This window comes from Alexandromys fortis, unplaced genomic scaffold (assembly GCF_014885135.2).
Source record: "Alexandromys fortis isolate MF-2015 unplaced genomic scaffold, M_Fortis_MF-2015_v1.1 scaffold_255, whole genome shotgun sequence".
NCBI lineage: Eukaryota > Metazoa > Chordata > Mammalia > Rodentia > Cricetidae > Alexandromys > Alexandromys fortis.
Window position 1 is genome coordinate 1334336 of NW_026068158.1, and position 24013 is coordinate 1358348.

At 38.0% G+C, this 24013-nt stretch overlaps 1 protein-coding gene across 3 annotated transcripts in view; it reads left to right on the plus strand.

Annotated features, from left to right (window-relative positions):
* Nucleotides 1–19878: 19878 nt before the first annotated feature.
* Nucleotides 19879–24013, plus strand: part of Gria4 (glutamate ionotropic receptor AMPA type subunit 4) — a 403578-nt gene continuing 399443 nt past the window's right edge. For all 3 annotated transcript variants that reach the window (XM_050127542.1, XM_050127540.1, XM_050127541.1), the window contains exons 1-3: nucleotides 19879–20215; nucleotides 20749–20933; nucleotides 22072–22230. In XM_050127542.1, the coding sequence (XP_049983499.1) occupies nucleotides 20846–20933; nucleotides 22072–22230 (247 nt within the window). In that variant the 5' untranslated portion in view covers nucleotides 19879–20215; nucleotides 20749–20845. The remainder of the gene's footprint in view (nucleotides 20216–20748; nucleotides 20934–22071; nucleotides 22231–24013) is intronic.

The following is a 24013-nucleotide window of genomic DNA, read 5'->3' on the forward strand; positions in this document are numbered from 1 at the left end:
GAAAAACCAGAGACAGATATTGGGGTTCATGCTGAAGATCAGAAAAGAAACACAGCCAAACCTCTAGAGGGTTCTTATATCTACAAAATCTGCAGACTGAGAACAGAGTGAGTTTCTGTCTCATACCACCTTATACTCTTCTCTAGTGCTTGTATTAAAAGCATGCACCACCACCACCCAGCCCCTACGGTTATTTAGTGTCACTTGTACATTTAAAGGTGCATGCCACCACTGCCTGTCCTATATGACTGACTAATGTGGCTGGCTTTGCACTCGGATCTTCAGACAAACTTAATTTGCTTGATCATAACGAAAGTATCACACAATTGCTCGATTCCTTTTTACAAGATTATAGGTACTCTAATACCTAAACCATATAAATAGACAACAATGGAAGAGAATTACAGATCATTTTCTAGATGCAAAGATCTCAATAACATACACAGAAAAATAATATAAGAACACATCAAAAAGATCATCCACCATAATCAAGTAGGCTTCATCCTAGAGATGCAGGGATTATACAACATACAAAAATCAACAAATTCAATCCACCATATAAACAGATTAAAAGACAAAAAGCACATTATTATGTCATTAGATCGAGAAAAGGCCTTTGATAAAGCCAGACACCCCTTCATGATAAACTCCTGGAGAGATTAGAGATACAAGGGACATATCACAAAATAATACAGTTGATTTACAGCAGCCCCCACAGCCAAAATTAACATAAATGGAGACAAGCTCAAAGAATTACCACAAAACTCAGAAAGAAGACAATGTTGTCGACTCTCTTCATACCTATTCAATATAGTACTTGAAGTACTAGTTAGAAAGGTTATGAAAACTGAAAAGCACCTAAGGAATACAAATAGGAAGGGGAGAAATCAAAGTATCATTATTTCTACAGTATATGATTTTATATATAAGTGTCCCTAAATATGCTATCAGGAATCTTCAACAGCTGATAAACACTTTCAACAAAGTAGGAGAATTCAAAAGTAGTACATAAAAATCAGCAGCCTTCCTATAGATAAATGACAAATGGACTAAAAAAAGAAAACAAAAATATATAATATCTTGTGATAAATCTGACCAAGCAAGTGAAATACTTATATGGTAAAAGCTTTAAGATATTGAAGATTAAATTGAAGAAGATATAAGAAGACAGATAGATCCTCCGTATACATTGTTAGGATTAACATACTAAAAAAGACCATCCTACCAAAAGCAATCTACAGATCCAGGGTGATCACACCAAATTCCAAAAAAAAAATATTTACAGAATTTGAAAAGAAATATATTAGCTTCATGTAAAAAACAAAATCTCAAAAGCTAGGCTATCATAAATAATGAAAGAATTGTTGAAGACAAAACCATCTGCTATAATATTAAACTACATAGTGATTGCAATATAAAAAGCATATTTGCATAAAACCACACATGTTGATCAATGTAATCAAACTGAAGGCTTAGACATACACCTTATTACACCTTTGGTCACCTGATATTTTATAAAGAAGACAAAAATACATACTGGATAAAAGGTAGAATATTCATCAAATGTTGTTGGTGAAACTGGATATCTGTTTGTAGAAAAATGCAAATAGATCAATACTTAATACCCTTTACAATATTCAGCTCCAAGTGTATTAAAGACCACAACACAAAACCAGATGCACTGAACTGATAAAAGAAACAATGGAGAATAATTTTAAGTTCATTAGCACAAGGAAAGACTTTCTGAGCAGAACACCAATAGCATAGGAATTGAGAACACCAATTAATAAATGGAACTTCATGAAACTAAATAAAAGCTTCTGTATAGCAAAGGAAACCATCATTCAAACAAGGCAGTAGGCTAGATAATGGGAAGAGATTTTTGCTAATTACACATCAGATAGGGGACTAATATCTAAAATATATAAAGAATTCAAAACTGGACATCAACAAACAAATAAACAACTCTCTTAAAATGGATACATATTGAAATTCTCAAAATAATAAACAAGTATCAATGAGAAGCACTTAATGAAATGTTCAACATACTTAACCATTATGGAAATATAAATCAAAACTACTTCTAGATATCATCTGACACATTCCAACTGGCCAATAGAAATACAATTAATTATTTACTATATTACATTATACAAATTATTTATTATATATTATAAATAATATATCCTAAATCATGAAGGTGAAAATGTGGAGTAAGGACAACATGTAACATGTATCCATTGCTGGTGGGAGTACAAACCTGTGCATCCATTGTGGAAAGCAGTATGGCTATTTCTCAGAAAGCTGGCAATCAAATCTACCCTCAGATTCAGCTAAACCAAGCTTAGGCATAAAACTTAGAGAAGCTTCACCCTTCTACAGAGACACTTGCTCAACCATTTTCATTGCTGCTCTAATCATATAATAGACAGGAATTTTAAAGAGCCTAGATGTCCATCAAATGAAGAATGGATAGAGAAATTGTGGTACATCTACATGGAATATTAATCTTCTGTTAGGCAATGAAATCATGAAAGTCATAGACAAATGGATAGAGCTATCAAAAATCATCTTGAATCAGGTAACTCAGAGCCAGAAAGACAAATGTAAGAATAAACTCATATGTAGATGTTAGGTATTAAGTCTTCAATATGTGTGCAACCATCCATTTAATCACAAAGGTCATGCATAGATGAAGGAATAGGTAGGAAATTGGATCACTCTTGGAGGATCCCCAAGAAGTAGAAGTAGAATGAATAGTTATGGATGATTGGGGGGGTAGAAATGGGAGAATTAAACAAGGAGGGGGATGATAAAAAGTTATGGGAACATGGAAAAAGGATGCTAAAATTAGGGTCTTTTAGTGGGGTCATATGGAAAACTAATACTGTAGAAGCTTTCTAAAATACACACACATATAAAGGCAATCTGAATGAAATTACCAAATAACAAGGGACAGAAAGTCCCAACTGGACATACATCTGCTACCAAATGAAGCTTCCAGTACTGTGGGGTTGGGTTACATTTAGTTGAGTTGTTGGATAAAGGGTCCCATGGAAATATCCAGTCAACACAAGCTGTTGTAAAAACTAAAGGTTGTTGTCCAAAATCTAAAGGTTGGACCTATTGCGGAAGATAACACTTATACAGCAAATTGAACATGGAGAAGTTTAGTTGGTGCCTACCTAGAGCCTTCATCCCTACTAGTTTTCATGGTAGTGGAAGGTTCTCTGCACGTTACCAGAGGAAAAAGGTAAACATCAAAGCAGCTAAAAAGCATTTGATATACACTTGTGGCTCATTTACCTGAAAATGCACTGATGCAATAGTTCCATTAACCTTTGGGAATATCCAACCAACATTGGATTGTATTTGAGGCTCACTCCGTGAGATGGAACCAATATCCAACCCTGCTTGAGAAGGCACAAACTAGAGACCAGATAGGTTAGAGACTAGGGAAAACCAAACACTACTCTTCTAATAAAGGAACATCACAATAAGGACTCTGATTTATATTCTGCCTTACTCACAGATCAGTACCTTTCTCAGCCATCATCGGAGATGGTTCTTCCTGCAGGAAATGAGAACAACTCCAAAGAATGACAGGTGAAAATGTGCAGAGAGTAAGAGACCTCAAAACACTTAACCCTAAATGGGATGTCTTCACTACATCCATCCCCTTCAGGGCTAAGAAACTATATAGAAAAATAAGCAGAAAGATTGTAAAAGCTAGTAAGGATGAAGAATCCAAAGGAGCAGTGCCTTCTGGACACACAGGAACAAGGCACATCTGGATTCTCAGAGACTGTGGTAACATACAGGGCCTGTGTAGGTCTGCTCCAGGTGGGCTCCTAGAACATAGAGAGGGGAAATAAACACTAACCATGAAGCAATGGGCAATGGAAAGCTACTTGCAAATCAAAATCAGTTCTCTTCAGTAGCATCTCACTGAAGATAGAAACCATTCTTAAGAGTAAGCACCATGCCTAGCAGTAGATGCCTAGCACCAAACAACTCAGTTGCATCTTTGTAGGTTTTGTTCTCATAAGATTTAGACAGGGCATTTTTTAACTTTTCATGTCTTTGTGTATATATGGCTTTAGGCTTTATGGTTTTATGGGACCTCTAGTGTATGAATATGTGTGTCTCTCCACCTACGTGTATATCTTGTGCTTTTACTTTGGCTTTTTCTTTCTTTCTTTCTTTCTTTCTTTCTTTCTTTCTTTCTTTCTTTCTTTCTTTTTTGCTCTTATTTGTTTGCTGTGAAATATTCTGGTTTGTTTGTTCTTTTTTGTCTTATGTTTATTTTATTGTTATTGTTTTGATATCTATTTGTTTTCTGGTGAGGGACAGAAAAAGCATGAAATCTGATTAGAGGGAATGTGGAAGGAATATCAGAAGGTTTGGGGAAGGCAAATCATGATTAAAATTTATTGTATAAAAAACGTCTATTTTTGAAAAAAGCAATCTAGAATTCTGAAAATGCAGTTGGATAAATGCTAAGGGTCAGGTTGCCAGTCAGCTTCTCTGGATGGCCTCCAGGTATTCTCTCATCCCTAGGTCCCACTCTGAAGGATTCCTCTCAGGCTCTAAAGGGTAGCAATGACAACACAAAGGAAAAACATATAAAAATTCAAAAAAACTGACCTCAGACTGTTTTAACCTTAGTCACTACAGTAATTGTAAACAAACAAACATACGAAGGCATTGAAAATCATACACAAAAGTAAGAGGCACATTTTCAAGAAATAGTATGGTGTGGGTCACTCCTTTCCACTTCAACTCTAAAATGTCAGCACACACCATCCAGGCTGTTAAATCAAAGAGCCATCTGAGTCCATTATTGTTTAGGTATTAAGAGAGTGTTTGCTTCAGAGAGTTTAGTTTAGACATCTAAATTAGATATTTATAGTGTGTGCATCTCCAATAGAATGGTGAATATTTGACAGCAGAAATAGGTGATTTCAAAGTGTCAGAGGCAGAATTAGCAGATACCATTTTAAGTGAATATAAATAACCAGGCTGGGATAAAATGAAGATGATTTATTTTAGTCCTCAGTCATACTGAAAACTGCAATTTCATCCCTGATGCCTTGAATTCTCCATTCTATGCCTTATCTATTTCTTAATTGTTCTCTGCTCTATGGGGTCTCCAGAGAATTCTTGAATAATTGAAAAACTTTTATCTCCCCAGTGGTTAAGCTCTGGTCACAGCGGGACTGTAACAGCTTAGTGAATCATTGTGTTCATGTACAGGTGTCATATTTTAAGATGGAAAGGTGTACATTGACACCATGCAGTCTGCCACTTAGTTAATTACTTTAAATCATATTTATAATGCAGTGTTTTTTTTTTCTGGTGCCAGTTGTGATAGCATGGTATTAAAAATCTAAAATAAATCTGACCTGGTATCATGATCATAATTCTGTTTCCTTCTAAGCTTATAAACTAGCAGTTAACCCTTAAAATTACATCATAAAAACCATGTGTGCTGGAGGGTACATTGCTCATAGGATCATTGCTTATTCTCTTATTTACTTATGCATGAATATTCAAGGAAATAATTTTGGGTACCTTAGTTAAACAAAAGAGCTGTAGGAAGTCTTACCAAGGTGGAAAACTAAAGCAGCCCTCTCCTTACAATAGTACCTCTATTGTCTTTCTTATTATTTTTCTGTTTTTCTGCTGTTATTGCTGTTTGTAGTATGTCTATGTTTGTGTATTGCACATGTATGAATATCACTTCCTTTACCATAAGGTCTTAAAAATTAATATTACTATTTTTGAACACTACTCATAAAATATTGCCTTCCATCCTTGTGATGACATATGGGAGATGGAGCTCTCTGTAGACTCCATCAGATTGTCTCTAGCTTTGGTCAGAAAGATGTGAGCGAGCTGTAGTATTTTTCTGTTCTGTGAGCACAATGAATAAAATAAGTATTCATTCATTTACATGGTACTAAAAATGACAATAAAAATGACCTGGCATTCGCTTTCTGCTTATGTAGCCACAAGTGCCATATGCATTGTCCACTGTATTAGGGGGTTGTGGAATTTTATGTCCATGGAGATTAAACATTAAAATATTTTGAATGTCATATTTTGAATGTCTTTGAAAGATTTGAAGAATAAGTATCCAGCTGAAATATATCTCTGCATATCTAGAAAACCTAGCTAACATAACTGCAAGTTTGACTATCATAGATGACTATCTATTAACCTGCATTCTTGAGTATACATTACATTTAAATGAACTGCACAAACATAATGCCTTAATCAAGAAAAGAAACAGATATAACAAAAATGACCTTAAATTTATAAACCAAGATCCATACCAATACAAAGTACTCACCTCCATAGCATATTCCCCTTTAAATGTAAACATACATTTATAAACAATTACTTAGGGAATTGGGCATAGTTCTCTCCAAATTGCTTCCTGCTTTTTGTTGAGTGAACTATTTTTTGGTGGGTTCACAGAGACTTTTCAAGGAGTCTTGGTCCGTCAAACCACATTTGTCTGGAAGAATTCCACAGGTTCTCATCCTCTGTGGAAATAAAAGAAGAACCTCTTTTACACAGCAATATATCCTTAGACCCAAATTTTTAAGTCAAGATATCTTTAAAGTATATAAGTTGGATTAGTTTAGTAGCCTGCACAATAAAATTTGTCTCTGTACTTAGCTTATTCACAGGCAAAATATACATAATCCAGACTCTCTGTACATTTTCTATCTTTACATGGCTTTCTTTTGACTCCTTTAATCAATGGCTGTCTATATCCTGTCTCTTTAAAGGCTTTACTTTTCTTTTAAAGCCATTTACTTCTGTTAATAACTGTCAATATTCTTTTTTTCTCTTTTCCAAGCCTTTGTACATATAACCAACATTGTGACCCATTTAGAGGTCTTTTCCATCTGGATTTGTCTTTATTGCATACCTATCTGTAATTATATTTTGATCAAGAGCACTTTTTAAAAAATGCTAAGTGGGCATGGCTAGGACCAACTCTGTGGTTGGCTCTACCCAGTCCAATATGGTGGAGGCATGTTTACTGCCTCTGAGAGCTATGCATATTGCCCCAGCTCCAGGGTTGCAACAAGCCTATGTCACCATTATGCAATTTGTAACACACTGCTCACAGGCCCCATTTAACTGCTTGGCCTCTGTGTTGTAATCTGCTGGCCTGGTCTGTCACCTGGGTACCCTGTCCTTTAAGAGACAAGCCCTGTCCACTCCCAACCTTCCCCTTCTGCTGTCCTACCTCTTCTCCAGCTCTTTTCTCCTCTCTCTATTTCTCTGTCTGCCCTTCTTTTGGAGATGCAGCTTCTGCCTCTCTCCCTTCTCTTCCCCCTCCTTCCTCCATTCTCCCCTTCCCTTCCCCCTCTATAGCCCACTAAATAAACTCGGTACCCCAGTTCTCTCTGCATGGCATATCTATCTTTCTGTCTCCTGCCTGGCCTCAGGTCACCTGGCAGGGAACCAACCGAGGCCTCTGGTGACCGGCCACCACCCCTCATGGGATTGATCCCCCAGCACCTGTTTATAAATGATAACACTCTGGAAAGAGCATGAACTGTTCATGCAACTAGCATAAACCAGGAAGATGCTGTTTCAAAACCACATGTTTTCTTGCTACTAATTCTGAATAAGGAAGTCCTCTCTTAAAGGAGCTCCAGTAACCCTGCTTGCAACCAATAAACAGAGCCCATCTGATAAAAAAAAAAAAAAACCTGCTAGCTACCAAAAATCCATGCTTAACTTTGTTCTTTTATGTCTACAAATCTTTTCCAAACTTTCTCGAGTTTTATGTGGATTCAGTCAGCCCACAACAGTACATCATTCTGTAGTTGGAGGCTGTTCGTTTGTTTCCAGCTGCCCAGATCTGAAATAATCACACAGAAACTATATCATTTGCAATATTTTTGGCTAATATCTTAAAAATATTTCTAGATAGCTCTTACATCTTAACTTTACCCATTTCTATGTGTGTATTGCCACATGGTAGTTGCCTATCAGTAAGGTTCTGTCCAGTGCCTGTTGTCTGTCTCCCATGGTGACTACATGGCTTCTCTGTCTCTGCATACTCTCTCCTCCTCTATCTGCTTTGAATACCCACCTTGCCCTATTATGCAATGCAGTAGCCCCAAAGCATATTCTTTATTAAACAATAAAAGCAACACATAAACAGAAGGACTTTCCACATCATCAAATAATTAAAAACATTTGACTATACTCCTCTTTAAGAAAATATCAGTGACTAGAAAACATGTTATAAAGTTTGTTATTGAGATTTATTAACACAGTATAAGAAGAAAATTATTAAAATATAACACATTATTAGACATTTAATTCTTATTTATTCTCTTTGTGGGCATGGTGTGCATGGGTATGCATGTGTATGCATGTGCACACATCCCTATCATGGAGTAGATGTTGATTTCACAAATGTGCATAGGTATGCATGTGTAAGCATCCTCTCATGTGTCACATATGGTTGTGCGTGACTGTGCATATGTACGCATACATAAACACCCCTATTATGGAGCACAAGTGGAAATGCAAGCATATGCATGAGAGTACATGTGTATGTGCACACATACACCCCTAATATGGAGTGTATGTGAATGTCAGAGGACATATTTGTGGAGTTAATTTCCACCATATGATTTTAGGCCTTCATATTCAAAGCTTGGTGCTTTGGGGCAAGTATCTTGACCCACCTCAATACCCTGCAAGACCGATGATATTTTTTAAATAAAATAATAAATATATTTTAATTTATTAATATAAAGTGAAGTTATGGTATTTTTATTTAAACCTTTAGTTTTAATTTAATTTAATAAAATTAATTCTTTGAATCTGTGAAAATATTCTCCCCAGTTATATGTGAAGTTTTTGTTTTCCATGGTCATATTTCATCTTCATTCAATGTAACTTTATTGAAATACTGCTCATGTATTATTAGTATTTGAACAATATATTACCTGTCTTTATATGATTCTGACAAAGAATATTGTTGTTAATTTCTTCATGGATATAACATTAAAATTTACATTTTTAAATCCTATACTCATCAATTACAGTGATGACTTTAAAGCCTTCATAAAGCATTCAAAGCACCCATCCCTTTGATGGTTCGAATGAGAATGGCTCCATTGGTTCATGTATGGCAGTTCTTACTCACCAGGAAGTAGAAATGTTTGAGAATTAGAGGATTAGGAGTTGTTGTGAACTTTTTGTGTGTGTGTGGAAATGTGTTACTTATAGTGGTCTTTGAGTTGTCAAAAACCCATTCCATGTCTTGCCCTTTTTTTGTCTGCTGCTAGCTACCTGTGGATTGGAAACTAAAGCTCTCAGTTACTACTCCAGCACCAATCTTCTCTGCTTCCTACCATGGTGGTGATGGACTAACCATTGAAAACACTAAGAAATACTTTAGTTGAATTATTTCTTTCATAAGAGTTGCTTTGGTCATGGAGTTTCTTTACAGCATCAGAACAGTACAATATAGTTTTACAACAAGCTTTATTTGAACATTGCTGTTTAGGACAAAATTATGCAAATCAAAAGGAAATCACCTGTAATTGTAACTTCCCTAAATAACTACTATTAACATGTTCTTTGCTGTGCATCTAGTTTTATATGTAGTCCTGTAATTCATTTGATCATGTCTTCTTAGTAGCACTTTCTTTCATATTCTTCCAAGGTAAAATCTATTTCAATTATATATCTGCAGGTAGTAGTGACTAAATTTTCATTAATGGTTTGTCCATAATCTGTATTGGAGGAGGTGTGTGTATAGAAAATATACATTGCATGAGATTGCCAGAAAGGCAGAGGTCTTTGTCTGCAGAACCATCTCGAGACTGAAGCAACTACTGCTCTGAGCCATTATTTTAGGTAAAACAGACTATTTAAAATGTGATCAGTCACAGCCAAGGATATTTTCAAGAGAAGGCAGTAAGATTTTCTGTGACTAAATACATAAAATTCAATCTTCTAAGGAGCTAAAAATGGAAGAGAGAAAAACAATAGCAGTGGACAGTGGAGGAAAGAAGATTTGAATCCAACAACCTAGAATATATAAGATTAACAATGAAATCTTGGGAACAAATGAACACATTAACTATGAACAAGTTAGAACTGGCAGACAACTTTTGTATCTACTTTCATTTTCCTTTCTTTCTCTGGGGCAAGAAAACAAATATTCCCATGTGTTAAAGCTGTAAGAAGTAAGTATTGATACAGTATTGTTACTGACAATGTCTCAATCATTTAGAGTTGCTTCAAAAATGCAAACATAGATATTTTTCTAATCTTGATCATTCTCTCTCCTATTTATATCAGAAACAAGAAAAATATAATTTACACAAGGCAAGTGTTTGGCTTTACACATACACACACTCACACATGTACACAAGACACACACATGCACATACACACATACACGAGAGAGTCCATGTATATAGCATGCAATCTAACATCTAAATAAATTTCATTGTCTTCTATTCAACTCTTTTATTTCCTATCCTTTTCTTCCCTGTTTCCTTTTCTTTTTCACTGCTACTTATCAAACACAAAACTGACAGTAGCCTACGTAAGCTCTCTGAAAAATAAACACTAAACATCATGCAAGCTGGGATAACTGCCTTAAGCTTCCTTTTGCTAGGTTTTATCATAGCAACAGAAAGGAAACGAAAATGGGAACATTTCTGAAACAGATAAATTGTTCCAAAAACTATGTTCTTGTGTAGTAGTACTTGCTTTAATGAGACGGTTAGAATAACCACCATTTTATTTTATAAACTAAAACTGAATTTAAGAAAACATTGAATATCTCTTAGATGGTGTTAATAATTTTACCAAGTCCCTATCAACTATCTAAGCATGAACTGGAATTGAAAAAAAAAAACTGACTGTGACTTCTTAGAAAAATACTATTAACTTTCATAATTATGAGCAAAATGTATACCTCAGTTTTCTATTTTATATCATTTGTTAAATTATGTTGCAAACTTTAAATTATTTTCTTTATTTTACATTATAAATTATAATTACACCATTTATCCCTTCTCTTTCCTCCCTCCAAGCCCTCCCATTAATCCCTTCTTGCTTTCTCTAAACTTGGTTCTATTGAGTATGAGGATTCCCACCATGATTCTTTCCTTTTCCCCGACCATGATTTAGACACTTTATTCTGTCTAAATGGTACACCATTCTTTAACCAAGAATTCCTGCAGATTTCTAAATTCAAGCTTACTACATAGAGAGATGCTGAATTAAGCTTTTGCAATGGTTCTTTGTGAATAGCTATGTGAATTCATTTTCACACCTGTATTTTGTTTGAAATCCTTTCAGTTAAAATAAATTCCCTGATAAAACTTTTCACTTTGTCATGATATGGTAATTCACAGAAAATAATCTCAAATCCACACTGAATGATAGAGCTGGTCAGAGAAAGACTGCCAAGTTTTCCTCCAGGAATCTCATCAGTCACCACGACTCTGGAGAGGAATTAGAAGTGTAAAACCAGAAAAGTTATCGTTTTTGATATAATGAAGATTCTGTGGTCCAAGAAGAGAGATAACTCATCAGTATTAAAATCCCACAAAAAGTCAATCACAGAGAGCATGTAAAGTAGGTAGATGGCAGAAGATTAATCAAGCAACTACTATGAACCAAGATTTGTGTGCTGATTTCAAGCAAGGTTGCCAGCCAATGAAAAGGTGAAACAGTGCACTAGGAGGTTGGCAGGTATAGTTCTTACTGCTTGAGTGGCAAGAGAAAAAAAGGATGAAAATCAAGAAGTATCAGCTCAGTGGGAGAAATAGATGCACAATGAAATAAATAATACGAAAACAGGCCCTGGCAACAAAGGCTTTAGTTAATAAATGCCGAAGTAAGTTTATTAAATTGTTGGTATTTATGTGGAAAACATAGTTTCCATTTAACAGAATGGAATATAATAAACAATATCATACATCTTCACAGCTCTGAAAGTCAATGTTTTTCAAGAAGATATATAAGTAACCATAATGGATAAGAAGTTGAAAAACACTTTGCTTCCCAAAAGTGTTTCTTGGAGACCTTAAGTTTATGTTTAATATCATAAACAAAATCATTTTTTGTGAATAATGGTGACTGAATGAGAGATAATGAATATTTCAGTACTGGTATTCATTTGGAGATAGAAGATACCACTTTTAACAGCTTTAGCATAAATCATATGCACACAGAAAAAGAATTATAGGTATGTTATATACATGTAAGACATATAGATCACTTGCCATATACACAAATACTTCAGTGCAAGCAAGTGAGTGTGCGTGTGTGTGTGTGTGTGTGTGTAAAAACATACATTTCTCCAATAAGGAGAAACATGATTTCTAACAAAATTAATTATAGTATTATCAGGGCAGGTAACATATAAGATGACTCTAGAGTATCTTGTAGTGACAATAATATGATTTTGTATTTTTATTTATAAAATGGAATAAAGATATAACACTGGCTTCAAGTATCCAAAACTGATGATCATTCCATGATGGTACATAAAGATATGTCTCTGTCCTTGTCTATCCATATATATCTCCTAGTGCACCACCATACCAACAGATGCACCATATCCTAATAAAATACTTCTTATTTTATATTCCTGTTGTATGCCAAAAGAGCAAGAAAAAGCAACCTAACAAAGAAAGAGTTTATTTGGGTCACAGTTTAAAGGTGTAGTCCTTGGGCATTCAAGACAAACAGCAGGGGCTTGAAATATCTGGCCACATTTCACCCACAAATCCAGAAACAGGGAGAGAAATGCTCTTTCTTATTTTTACAGTTCAGAAAACCTGCCTAGAATGGAATTCTGCCCACTACAGATGGATTGTTCCACATCAATTGATGTAATTAAGACAAAATCACCTGACAAAATTGGGAGCCATGGAGGTCATGGGAGAAGAGAGGGTGGAAGAAGAATGGGGAAGAAGGTGAGGGGGAAGGAGAACTTCAGAGAACAGGATAATGGAGATGTAGGAAGGATAGAGACGAAAGCAAGGAAAGAGATATTTTGATTGTGGAGCTAGCAAGAAACCTGGCGTTAGAAAAATTCCCAGGAATCCACAAAGATAACCCCAGCAGAGACCTTATGCAATAGAGGAAATGGTGCTCAGACTGGCCTTGCCCTATAGTCATATTGATGAATATCTTTTTTTTTAATTGAGAAAAGGAAAAAAAATGTTTCCGCCACCTCCCAGCCTCCCATTTTCCTCCCCCTCCTCCCACCCTTCTCCCCCTCCCCAGTCCAAAGAGCAGTCAGGGTTTCCTGCCCTGTAGAAAGTCCAAGGTCCTCCCCGCTCCGCCCATGTCTAGGACATACAAACTGGCAAAACCCCGTGCCATTGTCCTTGGCTTCTCATCAGCCCTCATTGTTCGCCATGTTCAGAGTCCGGTTGTATCCCATGCTTTTTCAGTCACAGTCCAGCTGGCCTTGGTGAGCTCCCAATAGATCAGCCCCACTGTCTCAGTGGGTGGGTGCACCCCCCGTGGTCCTGACATCCTTGCTCGTGTTCTCCCTCCCTCCGCTCCTCATTAGGACCTTGGACGCTCAGTACAGTGCTCCAGTGTGGGTCTCTGTCTCTATCTCCATCCATCACCAGATGAAGGTTCTATGGTGATATGGAAGATATTCGTCAATATTGCTATAGGATAGGGTCATTTCAGGTTCCCTATCCTCCGCTTCCCAAGGGACTAACTGGGGACATCGCCTTGGGCTCCTGGGAGCCACTCTAAGTTCAAGTCTCTTGCCAACCCTAAGGTGGCTCCCTTAACTAAGATATGTGCTTCCCTCCTCCCCTATCCAACCTTTCTTTATCCCAATCATCCTGTTTCCCCAAGTTCCCCCCATCCTTCCCTTCTCACTTTTCTCTCCCCATCTCCCCTTACCCTCATCCCACCCCACCTCCAAGATCCCAATTTTCTCACCGGCAATTTTATCTACTTCCCATAGCCAAGAGGATAACTGTATGTTTTTCCTTGGGTTCACCTTCTTATTTAGCTTCTTTAGGTTCACCAGGTATACACTCCATGACCTTTATTAATGGCTAGAAACCAATTATGAGTGAGTACATCCCATGTTCATCTTTTTGGGTCTGGGTTACCTCACTCAGGATAGTGTTTTCTATTTCCATCCATTTGCATGCAAAATTCGAGGTCATTGTTTTTTACCGCAGAGTAGTACTCTAATGTGTATATATTCCATACTTTCTTCATCCATTCTTCCATTGAAGGGCATCTAGGTTGTTTCCAGATTCTGGCTATTACAAATAATACTGCTATGAACATAGTTGAACAAATGCTTTTGTCATATGATAGGGCATCTCTTGGGTATATTCCCAAGAGTGGTATTGCTGGGTCCAGGGGTAGGTTGATCCCAAATTTCCTGAGAAACCGAAACACTGATTTCCAAAGTGGTTGCACAAGATTGCATTCCCACCAGCAATGGATGAGTGTACCCCTTCCTCCACAGCCTCTCCATTGGTGTTGTTGAATTTAGCCATTCTGACAGGTGTAAGATGATATCTCAAAGTTGTTTTGATTTGCATTTCCCTGATCGCTAAGAAGGTTTAACCCACAAACCTATGATCACCTCATTTTCGATAAAGGAGCTAAAAGAATACAACGGAAGAAAGAAAGTATCTTCAACAAATGGTGCTGGCACAACTGGATGTCAACCTGTAGAAGAATGAAAATAGACCCATATCTATCACCATGCACAAAACTCAAGTCCAAATGGATCAAAGACCTCAATATCAGTACGAACACACTGAACCTGATAGAAGAGAAAGTGGGAAGTACCCTACAACAGATGGGCACAGGAGATCGCTTCATATATATAACCCCAGCAGCACAGACATTAAGGGCAACATTGAATAAATGGGACCTACTAAAACTGAGAAGCTTCTTTAAAGCAAAGGACACTGTCACTAAGACAAAAAGGCAACCTACTGACTGGGAGAAGAGCTTCACCAACCCCGCAACAGACAAAGGTCTGATCTCCAAAATATATAGAGAACTCAAGAAACTAGACTTTAAAATGCCAATTAACCCAATTAAAAAATGGGGCACTGAACTGAACAGAGAATTCTCAACAGAAGAATTTCAAATGGCCAAACGACACTGATGAATATCTTAAATATCACCATAGAACCTCCATCCAGCAACTAATGGAAACAGAGGCAGAGACTCACAGCAGATCACTGTGCTGAGCTCCCAAAGTCCAATTGAAGAGTGAGAGGAGTGAGAATATGAGCAAAGAGGTTAAGACCATGATGGGTGCACACACTAAAGCAGTTTACGTGAGCTAATAGGGGCTCACCAACTCCAGTTGGACTGGGAAGGAACAAGCATAGGTTCAAACTAGTGCCTCTGAATGCAAGTGATAGTTTTATGGCTTAGGCAGAAAGCAGGGTCACTGGCAGTGGCACCAGGATTTACCCTACTGATTGTATTGGCTTTTTGGAACCTATTGTCTTTGGATGGATACCTTGTTCAGTTTAGATATAGTAGGGAGGTCCTTGAACCTTCCCCCAAGCAATGTGCCTTACACTCTCTGAGGAGTGGTTGGGGGTGGGATGGGAGAGTAGGTGGAAGAAGTGGGAGGGGGAAGGAGTGGTAACTGGGGTTTATATGTAAAATGAAAAGGATAGTTTGTTTTTTTTAAAGAAATTATTAAAAAATTAATCTCCTACAAGCACGCCCAGAGAACCATCTCCCAGGTGATTCTAGATCGTGCCAAACTGACAGTTAACACTGACCATCACAGATGTCCTCTAATCAATGGACTTGTTGGCTATTTTGTGGAGATGTATAGTGCTAAAAATGTATTTGTGCCTCAAAAATTTGTAATTTGGGTGGTATTCCTTTCAATACGGAAAACTAAAGACAGTGTTTAGGATGAAAGAGCAAATGTTATTAGTTTTATTCAAATAGTATCTTCTCGTGTTAGACCATGTCAAAAGTTCTCTATTTTCTATGCCCCTCAGTCTCGTTATGTATCTTTGCCACGTGGGCATAAATGTTTTTAGTCGAAATCAAAAGTATCTTCTTTACTAGTTTTGTGCAACCTCTCCATACTTCCCCATATATTAGACAGACAAAACTGTTGAAAGATATTTTAAAACCACCTCATTTGTTGCTTTCTGGCCTCACTTCCAATACTTACCTTTAAATAGCTTGAATTATCAGTGTCCAGAAAGACTATGATTCATTCATGTTCAATATATGACCTAATAGTCTTGGCAAATCAAATTCTCTTGCTCTTTGAACCTATTAGGAACCACCCCCAAACAATGAGCTGCTAACCTGTCATGTTCATGCTTTCTCTTTTAAAGCCTTGGTCACATTTTTGCAGGTACACTTTTGATGTGGTATTCCCCTCTCTATGATATGAATATGTTTTATTACCATTGGTTAATAAAGAAGCTGCTTCAACCTGTAGCAGAGCAGAATATAGCCAGGCTGGAAGAGATATAGAGAGAGTAGGTAGAGTCAAGGAGATGCCATAAAGCTGCAGAAGGAGAGAGATGTCAGATCCTTACTAGTATTCCACAGTCTCATGCGGATACACAGATTAATAGAAACAGGTTAATTAAGAATGTAAGAGCTAGCTAGAAATATGCCTGAATCACTGGATGAACAGTGTTGTAATTAATATCGTTTCTGTGTCATCATTCAGGTCTGAGCAGTTGGAAAAGAATGACCCACATTAATGGAAAAATTGGCTTCTCCATGTAATAACTATAGCAAAAATTTAAATATATCTTGTTAGAACAGAAAACATGTCAATGCTAACATATCCAGCAAACAGACTTACGTCTGAAGCCAGGCAACCCTTACTATTGCACAGGACTGTGGGAGGCCACACTTTTTCCTAACACTGTGGATTTACTCTTTTCTTTTTTGCTTCCCTATACCTTGTTGCCACATAAACTTGTTGATCCTGTAGGTTTTCACAGAGATAATACAGTTTCTTACAGCAAAACTAATAATCAATATAATGCTATGTAAAATTTTCTATAGATCTATAGTGTTACAAGTAAGACTTCAATTCAATGCTTGGACCTAGCAAGGACTCTTAAACATTACTGGTCCTCAAATAACAATGGACAATCTGTTGTTTGCCTTCATGTCACAAATACTCAAGTGCCCTATATGTTACTAGTGTATGTATATAATATATTCACATAAGAAGAGTTTAGACATATAAAGTAAAATGGCTGTGCTATTTAGTTGAAAAATAGAAATAAATAGCGTGCATTACTATGTAAAAAGAATGTAACTATGGTTTCTACAGGCATACCAGTAAAGGTATGCCAGTTCTACAAAAATAAAGCCTGCCCTACATCCATCCAGATCAGTACTGCTGTTCAAACGTGTGGAAGCTCCAATTTTTCAATTTTGAAAATAAAAGTCAACAATGCCCTCCACCCATCAGCAGAAGTGCAAAGTTAACCAAGTACAAAATGAGTTGAACCATTCAGCATGTTTTGAAATTTTAATTTAATTTAAACAAAACTTAAATTTTGTGTGGCTTATTTTATTATCTCTTATAACAGACACAGGATGCTATTATTTTCAGTCTTAGTTTTCATATAGACAGAAAAGATAAAAAGAAAACATTTCAAATCTCTCTTGATGTGCAAGACTAAAATATCATAAACCAAAATGACAGTGTATGATTTATGTGATCCAATTACTCATAATTTGGTTGTTTTTGTCATAACAATCTGTGCTGAGATGTAACAGGAATGTGAGGGAAAAACAACAGCAAGAATGATGTGATTTTAAAAGCAAAACTAAAAATTTAGGAAGCAGAAGAAGATTCTGGAGTTTTAACAAGAGTTTTAAAACATCATCTATGGACTACAAAAACAGGTCATTGATCACATTCACTAGAAAGGCCTGAAATCTGAAACAAATGTGTAGGAGCAATGTCTGGACTCCACATGAATACTCAGGAGTTCTGATCCTGAATGATATGGTAATTTAATTTTCAGTTGCTTGAGTAATTTTCATTTACTCAAGTTTACTACAAATGGCCACAGTGATCCATATACCACCGATAGTAGTCAAGGTTCCCTTTTAGCTATGTCCATATCAGTTCAAAATTACCAAAAGAAAACTTTAAATGTTCTCAAAACAAAGCACAAAATAACAAATACCAACATGGTGAATATATAAATTAGCTACTTATCATCCAAAATTGTATTAATGAATCATAACATTACTTTGAACTCCATAAATACATGTGTCTAGATTTTGTCCATTTTTAGTGAAATGAAAAATTGAGGGAAAGGAAGCTGAGAGGATACAGGTGACAAATAGTGTTCTTAGACACACTTAGGGACTAGCTTTATTCTTTTAAAAGTGTGACGAGAACCAATATGCTATTATCACATGCATATATATGTATGTTCATGTGATAATATTTATCAAATGCTTATATATTATTAATTCTAAATAAAACCTGCTAGGTCCATGTAATGTTACTTGTATGTATATTTTCAGTACCTACAGTTTACCGTTGGATGACCAATTGGTGTGCTCTTCCCTGGGGAAGACCACTTCTCCCATTCCCAGCTTTCCTCAGTTGCCTAAAATACCTTGTATGGATTTGAAAACTCCTGGGCTCTCCCTGGCCTTTAAGGGACACCATTAAAGACCCACTTTACTGTCATTTGACATTAAGACATGTTATTTACTTGAGAGGTATCAAAACACATAGTACATTAGCCAGCTGTCCTCCATGGGGTCTACAGCTACAACAATCATGAAATTGTCCCAACCTTTGGATGTGTCCCAGCTTCTTTCCATGACATGACATCTAGTGAAATGACAGTTTTAAAGGTAACTGTAGACAAAGTGACAATATTCCTAAAACTCTAGGCTAGTTCCTATTTAGTTTCTTCTACACATTCAGAAAAACTGCTTACATCATCTATAAAAGGTATAAGTCTTCTTTGAGGTGACATCTGATAGGACGAGCTTTCTGAACCCCAGGAAAGAAAGATGCATGTGAAGAACACACACACACACACACACACACACACACACACACACTGCTAGAAACATCCTTTTAAATAATCACTGAAAAGAAAAGGACGCAGCCTTTAAGCATGTTTCTTAGTTTACAGTTAACTTCTCAAAGTTAATTCCTAATTCAGTTCAGTGTTTTTTATAGAACATATTAGAAGCCTCTCTCAGTTTTCATTTTGTCTTTTGAAGACCATTATTAGAAGCCTCTCAGCTTTCATCTCTTTCTTCATTTTGTTTCTTGCCGGTAACTACTTTCTGCATTAAATTCTCTCTCTCTTCCTCCCTTCTTCCCCCTCCCCCCTCCCTCCCTTCTCTCTCTGTCTCATCCCTGTCTCTCCTCTCTCTCTCTCTCTCTCTCTCTCTCTCTCTCTCTCTCTCTCTCTCTCTCTCACACACACACACACACACACACACACGTACATCTCCATTTCCTAGGAAGTGAAAATTTCTCTGACTCTCTTCACCACCCTTACCTCCTCCAATTCTTCCCTCCAGGACCCCAACCTCTTCATCCCAAGGCTTCCCTGTGCCCTTCTTCCCTCCTCTCCTTCGCTGAGCACCTTCACCGCATTCATTCTCATCCAGGGCTTTGCAGATTCCTGGGCTGTTTGCTGGTGAGAAATCTTTGCTGCAGCTGCAGCAAGGACTAGAGTCCCCCCCCCCACCACCTTACCCCCACCCACCGCGCACTCGCTCTCGCGCGCTCGGCGCGCGCTCTCATAGCCCAGTGGCAAAAGAGGGCTAGGCTGGGCTAGGCAAAGAGGAAAGGGCTGGGAGCGGGGAGGCATCTTGTCCTCCTGTGAGCCTGCAAGGATGCGGCAGGGGACTGAGACCATGGGGAGGTGCTAACTTCCTCTCCAACCCCCCAGCCGGGGATCCGGGCTGGCATACCCGGCCCCCTGGGCTAGTTTCCTGCCAAGCGCTTCCAAGAAGCCAAAGAAGCTTTGGAAGGCATAAAAAGAAAAGACAAGGGTGCTGGAGAGGGGTACTGATCACCAGAGCCGGTCCCTCCGCAAACCCACGAAGAAAGGAGGAAGGGGATCAGAGGTTGGAGAGGGGACACGAAAACCCCAGTCTGGCGGACTGGCTCAGGAGCCTCCCTGAAGACCTGGGCGCTCTGGTGAGCACCCACTCGGGGAAGGAGGCGGCGTGGGGCGAGGGGCGAGGGGCGAGGGGCGGGGGAAAGGGGAGAGGGGAGAGCGAAAACGGAGGAGGGGCGAGAGGCCCGTGGCGGGAGTGCGCATTCCGGTACCCTATACTAAGGTGCGGGGTTCGGGGATGCTGCGGCCCGGGTGGGGGCCGGGTGCGAGCTGCAGAGCGCGTGTGGCGCTGGTGTTGGTGTGGATGTGAGCAGGCGAGCGCAAGTGAGCCCCAGACAGAGCGCATGTCTCATCCTTGCGAGCAGAGCAGCAGCTAGACCCGCCACCACCATCTTCTGCATGAACATTATCAGCAGGACAGAAAACCTCCCCCAGGGCTATGGAGACTGCGGGAAACATCTGGCAGCTGGCGATGGATTGCTGAGGGGAAACAATTATAACCTCAAAGCGCCCAAACCTCTCTCTCTTTTTATTTCTCGTTTTTTCTTTCCTTTTTTCTTTTTTCTTTTTTTTCTTTTCTTTCTTTTTTCTTTGTTTTTGTTTTTGTTTTTAGCTTTAGCGCCATCGTCCTCAATGCCTCTCTGAAGAGCTTTTAGCAAGAGTGTGAGTGAAAGAGAGGAGAGCGCGCACCAGGGAGAGGATCAAGGAAGATGAGGATTATTTGCAGGCAGATTGTCTTGTTGTTTTCTGTGTTTTGGGGACTCGCCATGGGAGCCTTTCCAAGCAGCGTTCAAATAGGTAAGTAAATGGCTGGGGAAGGGGTACTTCTGTTTGAAGAGAGTTAAATGAGTTGCAGACAAGCAATCCAGGGAATCCTACAGAGGTGCCTTTCCTTTACAATCAGATCCTGCAAGTTCAGATAGTAGATACAGGCTAGTACGCCCAGCCTTGACCCTATTTCCATCTTGCTTGCCAATATGATAAATTAGTATTGGAAGAAGTTAAGGGAAAGCGAGAGAGAGAGAGAGAGAGAGAGAGAGAGAGAGAGAGAGAGAGAGAGAGAGCTCCGTGGCCTTTGGTTGTAATTTATAGCACATTTCTTTAATTAAACTCTTTCCCCAAGAGCAAAAGGAAATATCAAATTTCATTTTATTTTTTTAACCCATTTCTTGCTATTCTGCAACTGCAGCATTCTCTCTATCACAAGAAGAGATTGGGACAAAAGCGTTCTCTCCACACCTCTTGCTTTGTCTTGTTTCCAAATGACAGAATCAAAAGTTAGATCCTTTTCTAGGAACCTTTGCTGGTTTTATTTTGCTTTTGACTTATGCTTTTGCTCTTTCATATTCTTGGGCACCCCACTCCGTCTCTACGACCCTCCCTTCCTCCCTTTGCTTGCCATTCTCCTCTTCTGTCTTTTGATGGGACTCAGCTATTGAATTTCTTCCAGCCCAGCCAAGCCCAGCCTCAAACACTGCATCATTTTTTAAAATGCACAAAACCGAACTGATTGGGCTGGTACACACAAACACGGGGGCAAACTAAGTTCTCTCCCTTCTAAATCTACTGTCCTGTGCATCCACATTACTTCGTTCCTGTCCTGTATTTTGATGGAAATCTCCTTTCCTTCTATCTGCATCCTCACTGGTACAGAGAGGTTTCCTGAACCGGCTTCCTGAAGAGGGCAAGTGAAAGAAAGCCAGTTTAGCTGAATGGTCTCAGAGGGCATTGGGATCATGATGAATTGGATCAGGAAAAAGCTGAACTGCCCTGAAGACTAAAACACTAAGCATGCAGTGCAGGGACAAAAGCAGTGCATAGGATATGGCAACCGAGCGCCTTATTGCATGGGCTTGTTGTTGGAGAGGTTTGACAGTCCTGGGGCTGGGGCTAACATATAAAGCAGGAAACACTGAGAAGCTGCTATCTTTCACAGGTGGTCTCTTCATCCGAAACACAGACCAGGAATACACTGCTTTCAGATTGGCAATCTTTCTTCATAACACCAGCCCCAATGCCTCCGAAGCTCCTTTCAATCTGGTACCTCATGTGGATAACATCGAGACAGCCAACAGTTTTGCTGTGACGAATGCCTGTAAGTAAAATATAAGTTACAGCTAAATTGAAGAGAACTGAAATGAGGTAGTGGATTCCCTTCTTTGTTACAAATTTTCTAGGAAAATATTTCAGGATTCCAACAATTGCCTGATGTCAGAGAAAAATCATAGTTCAAAAGGGTTAGTCTTTGGGATTTTCAGCTAATACATCTTTCTCCTTCCCTCCTTCTCTTCTGTCACCCTTCCTTCCTTTCAGTCTTTTAATTTTCTCTGCCTAGATCACACAAGCTGAATTCTCCTGTAACATTTTAGTATTGTATCTTCTGAATGCCAGTGAAAACTGTACTCAGTCTAGTGTTTTATCCCACCCTTTGTTTTTTTTTTTTTTTCTGTCTTGAGTTTCACTAGAGTAACCTCCTGTGACCCTTTTAAAGAAGCTCTTCCCAATACTAAAGGCCATGGTGGAAAGGCCAGAGGAGTGATGATGTGGAGAAAATATACTTAAGTCCAGCTGGTAGATAAAACATAAGATGCAGTGATGTCATTTGTGGCTGTTCTGCCCTTCTATTTTAGTTTGTAACTACCTCTTGCTGTCTTTATGGACCTGGCTGTCCATGAAACTCCAGGAGGCCTTACCGTGTTACCAGTCACTTTAGTCTCTGATTAGCCTGAATTTTAAAACACACCCAGCTGAATTTCCACACAATGAAACCACATGAGAGACTTCACATAATGCCATAAGCAATCAGTTGTACAAAAGTCCCCCATCAAGATTCTATGTAAATTGATGTGGAAAAAACTGCCAGCTAACTGCATTAATATAAATCACTAATATGTTACCCACCCATGGCATTGGGCTGGCTTTTAGTTCAGTTGGTGATGCATGCGATATTTCAGACGCTTCCTCCGTTTTCTGTGCATATCTACTGCCATGCTAAAACAATGCTTCTGACTTGTCTGAGACGTGAAGAAGTGGTTTCTACGTAAAATGGTGAGTGCTTTGTATCTATTGCACCAAGTTGGAAAATCTTTTAATTTAAAATTGTCAGGACAAGAAAATAAACTGAAAAGAGAAAAACATAAAAAGGGGTTTTAAGAGAAGGAATGTATGTATCTATTTCATGAGCTAAAGTGCTTGCATTCATATTATTTGTACTTAATTCACTTACCAGATAAGAGGATGATTATTTTGGAGGTCTGTTTACTACTATATTGTAGAACTTAATTTCATGAAGATGTTGAAGCTCTTGACAGTTTTATAAAATATTGTGGTTATATATTTGTCATGATTCTTATGGCTACTACTATATCGTGATTATTGCTTGTTTTTCTTGGTTACAAAATTAAAATTGGTTTACTTTGTGATGAAAATAATATTGTTTTATTTGGGAATGAAACTAATATTAAAGCAAATTGTGTTATTTTAAGCCAAGGTTCATAAAAAGTATAGATAGACTTGTGGATAATCATTTATAAATTTTAGGGGTTATTTTGTTCATACACCAAGTACTACACAATATATCAACATTTCATACAATTCTACTTAAAGCATACTCACTAAGGAGTAATGGTTACACTTTTTTATTTTACATTTATCATGTGTCTCTCCTAAGAGTCTGTCTCCTAAGAGCTTGTAAACTAATTGATTAAGCAAATATATTATTCAAAGTAAGGGGACTTTTGTCCACAGTGAATTACATTTGAATACTATCACTTAGTTTTTTTTTGTTATTTTTTATTTTTTTTATTGAGAATAAGAAAAAAAATGTTTCCACCTCCTCCCAGCCTCCCATTTCCCTCCCCTCCCCCCACTCTTCTCCC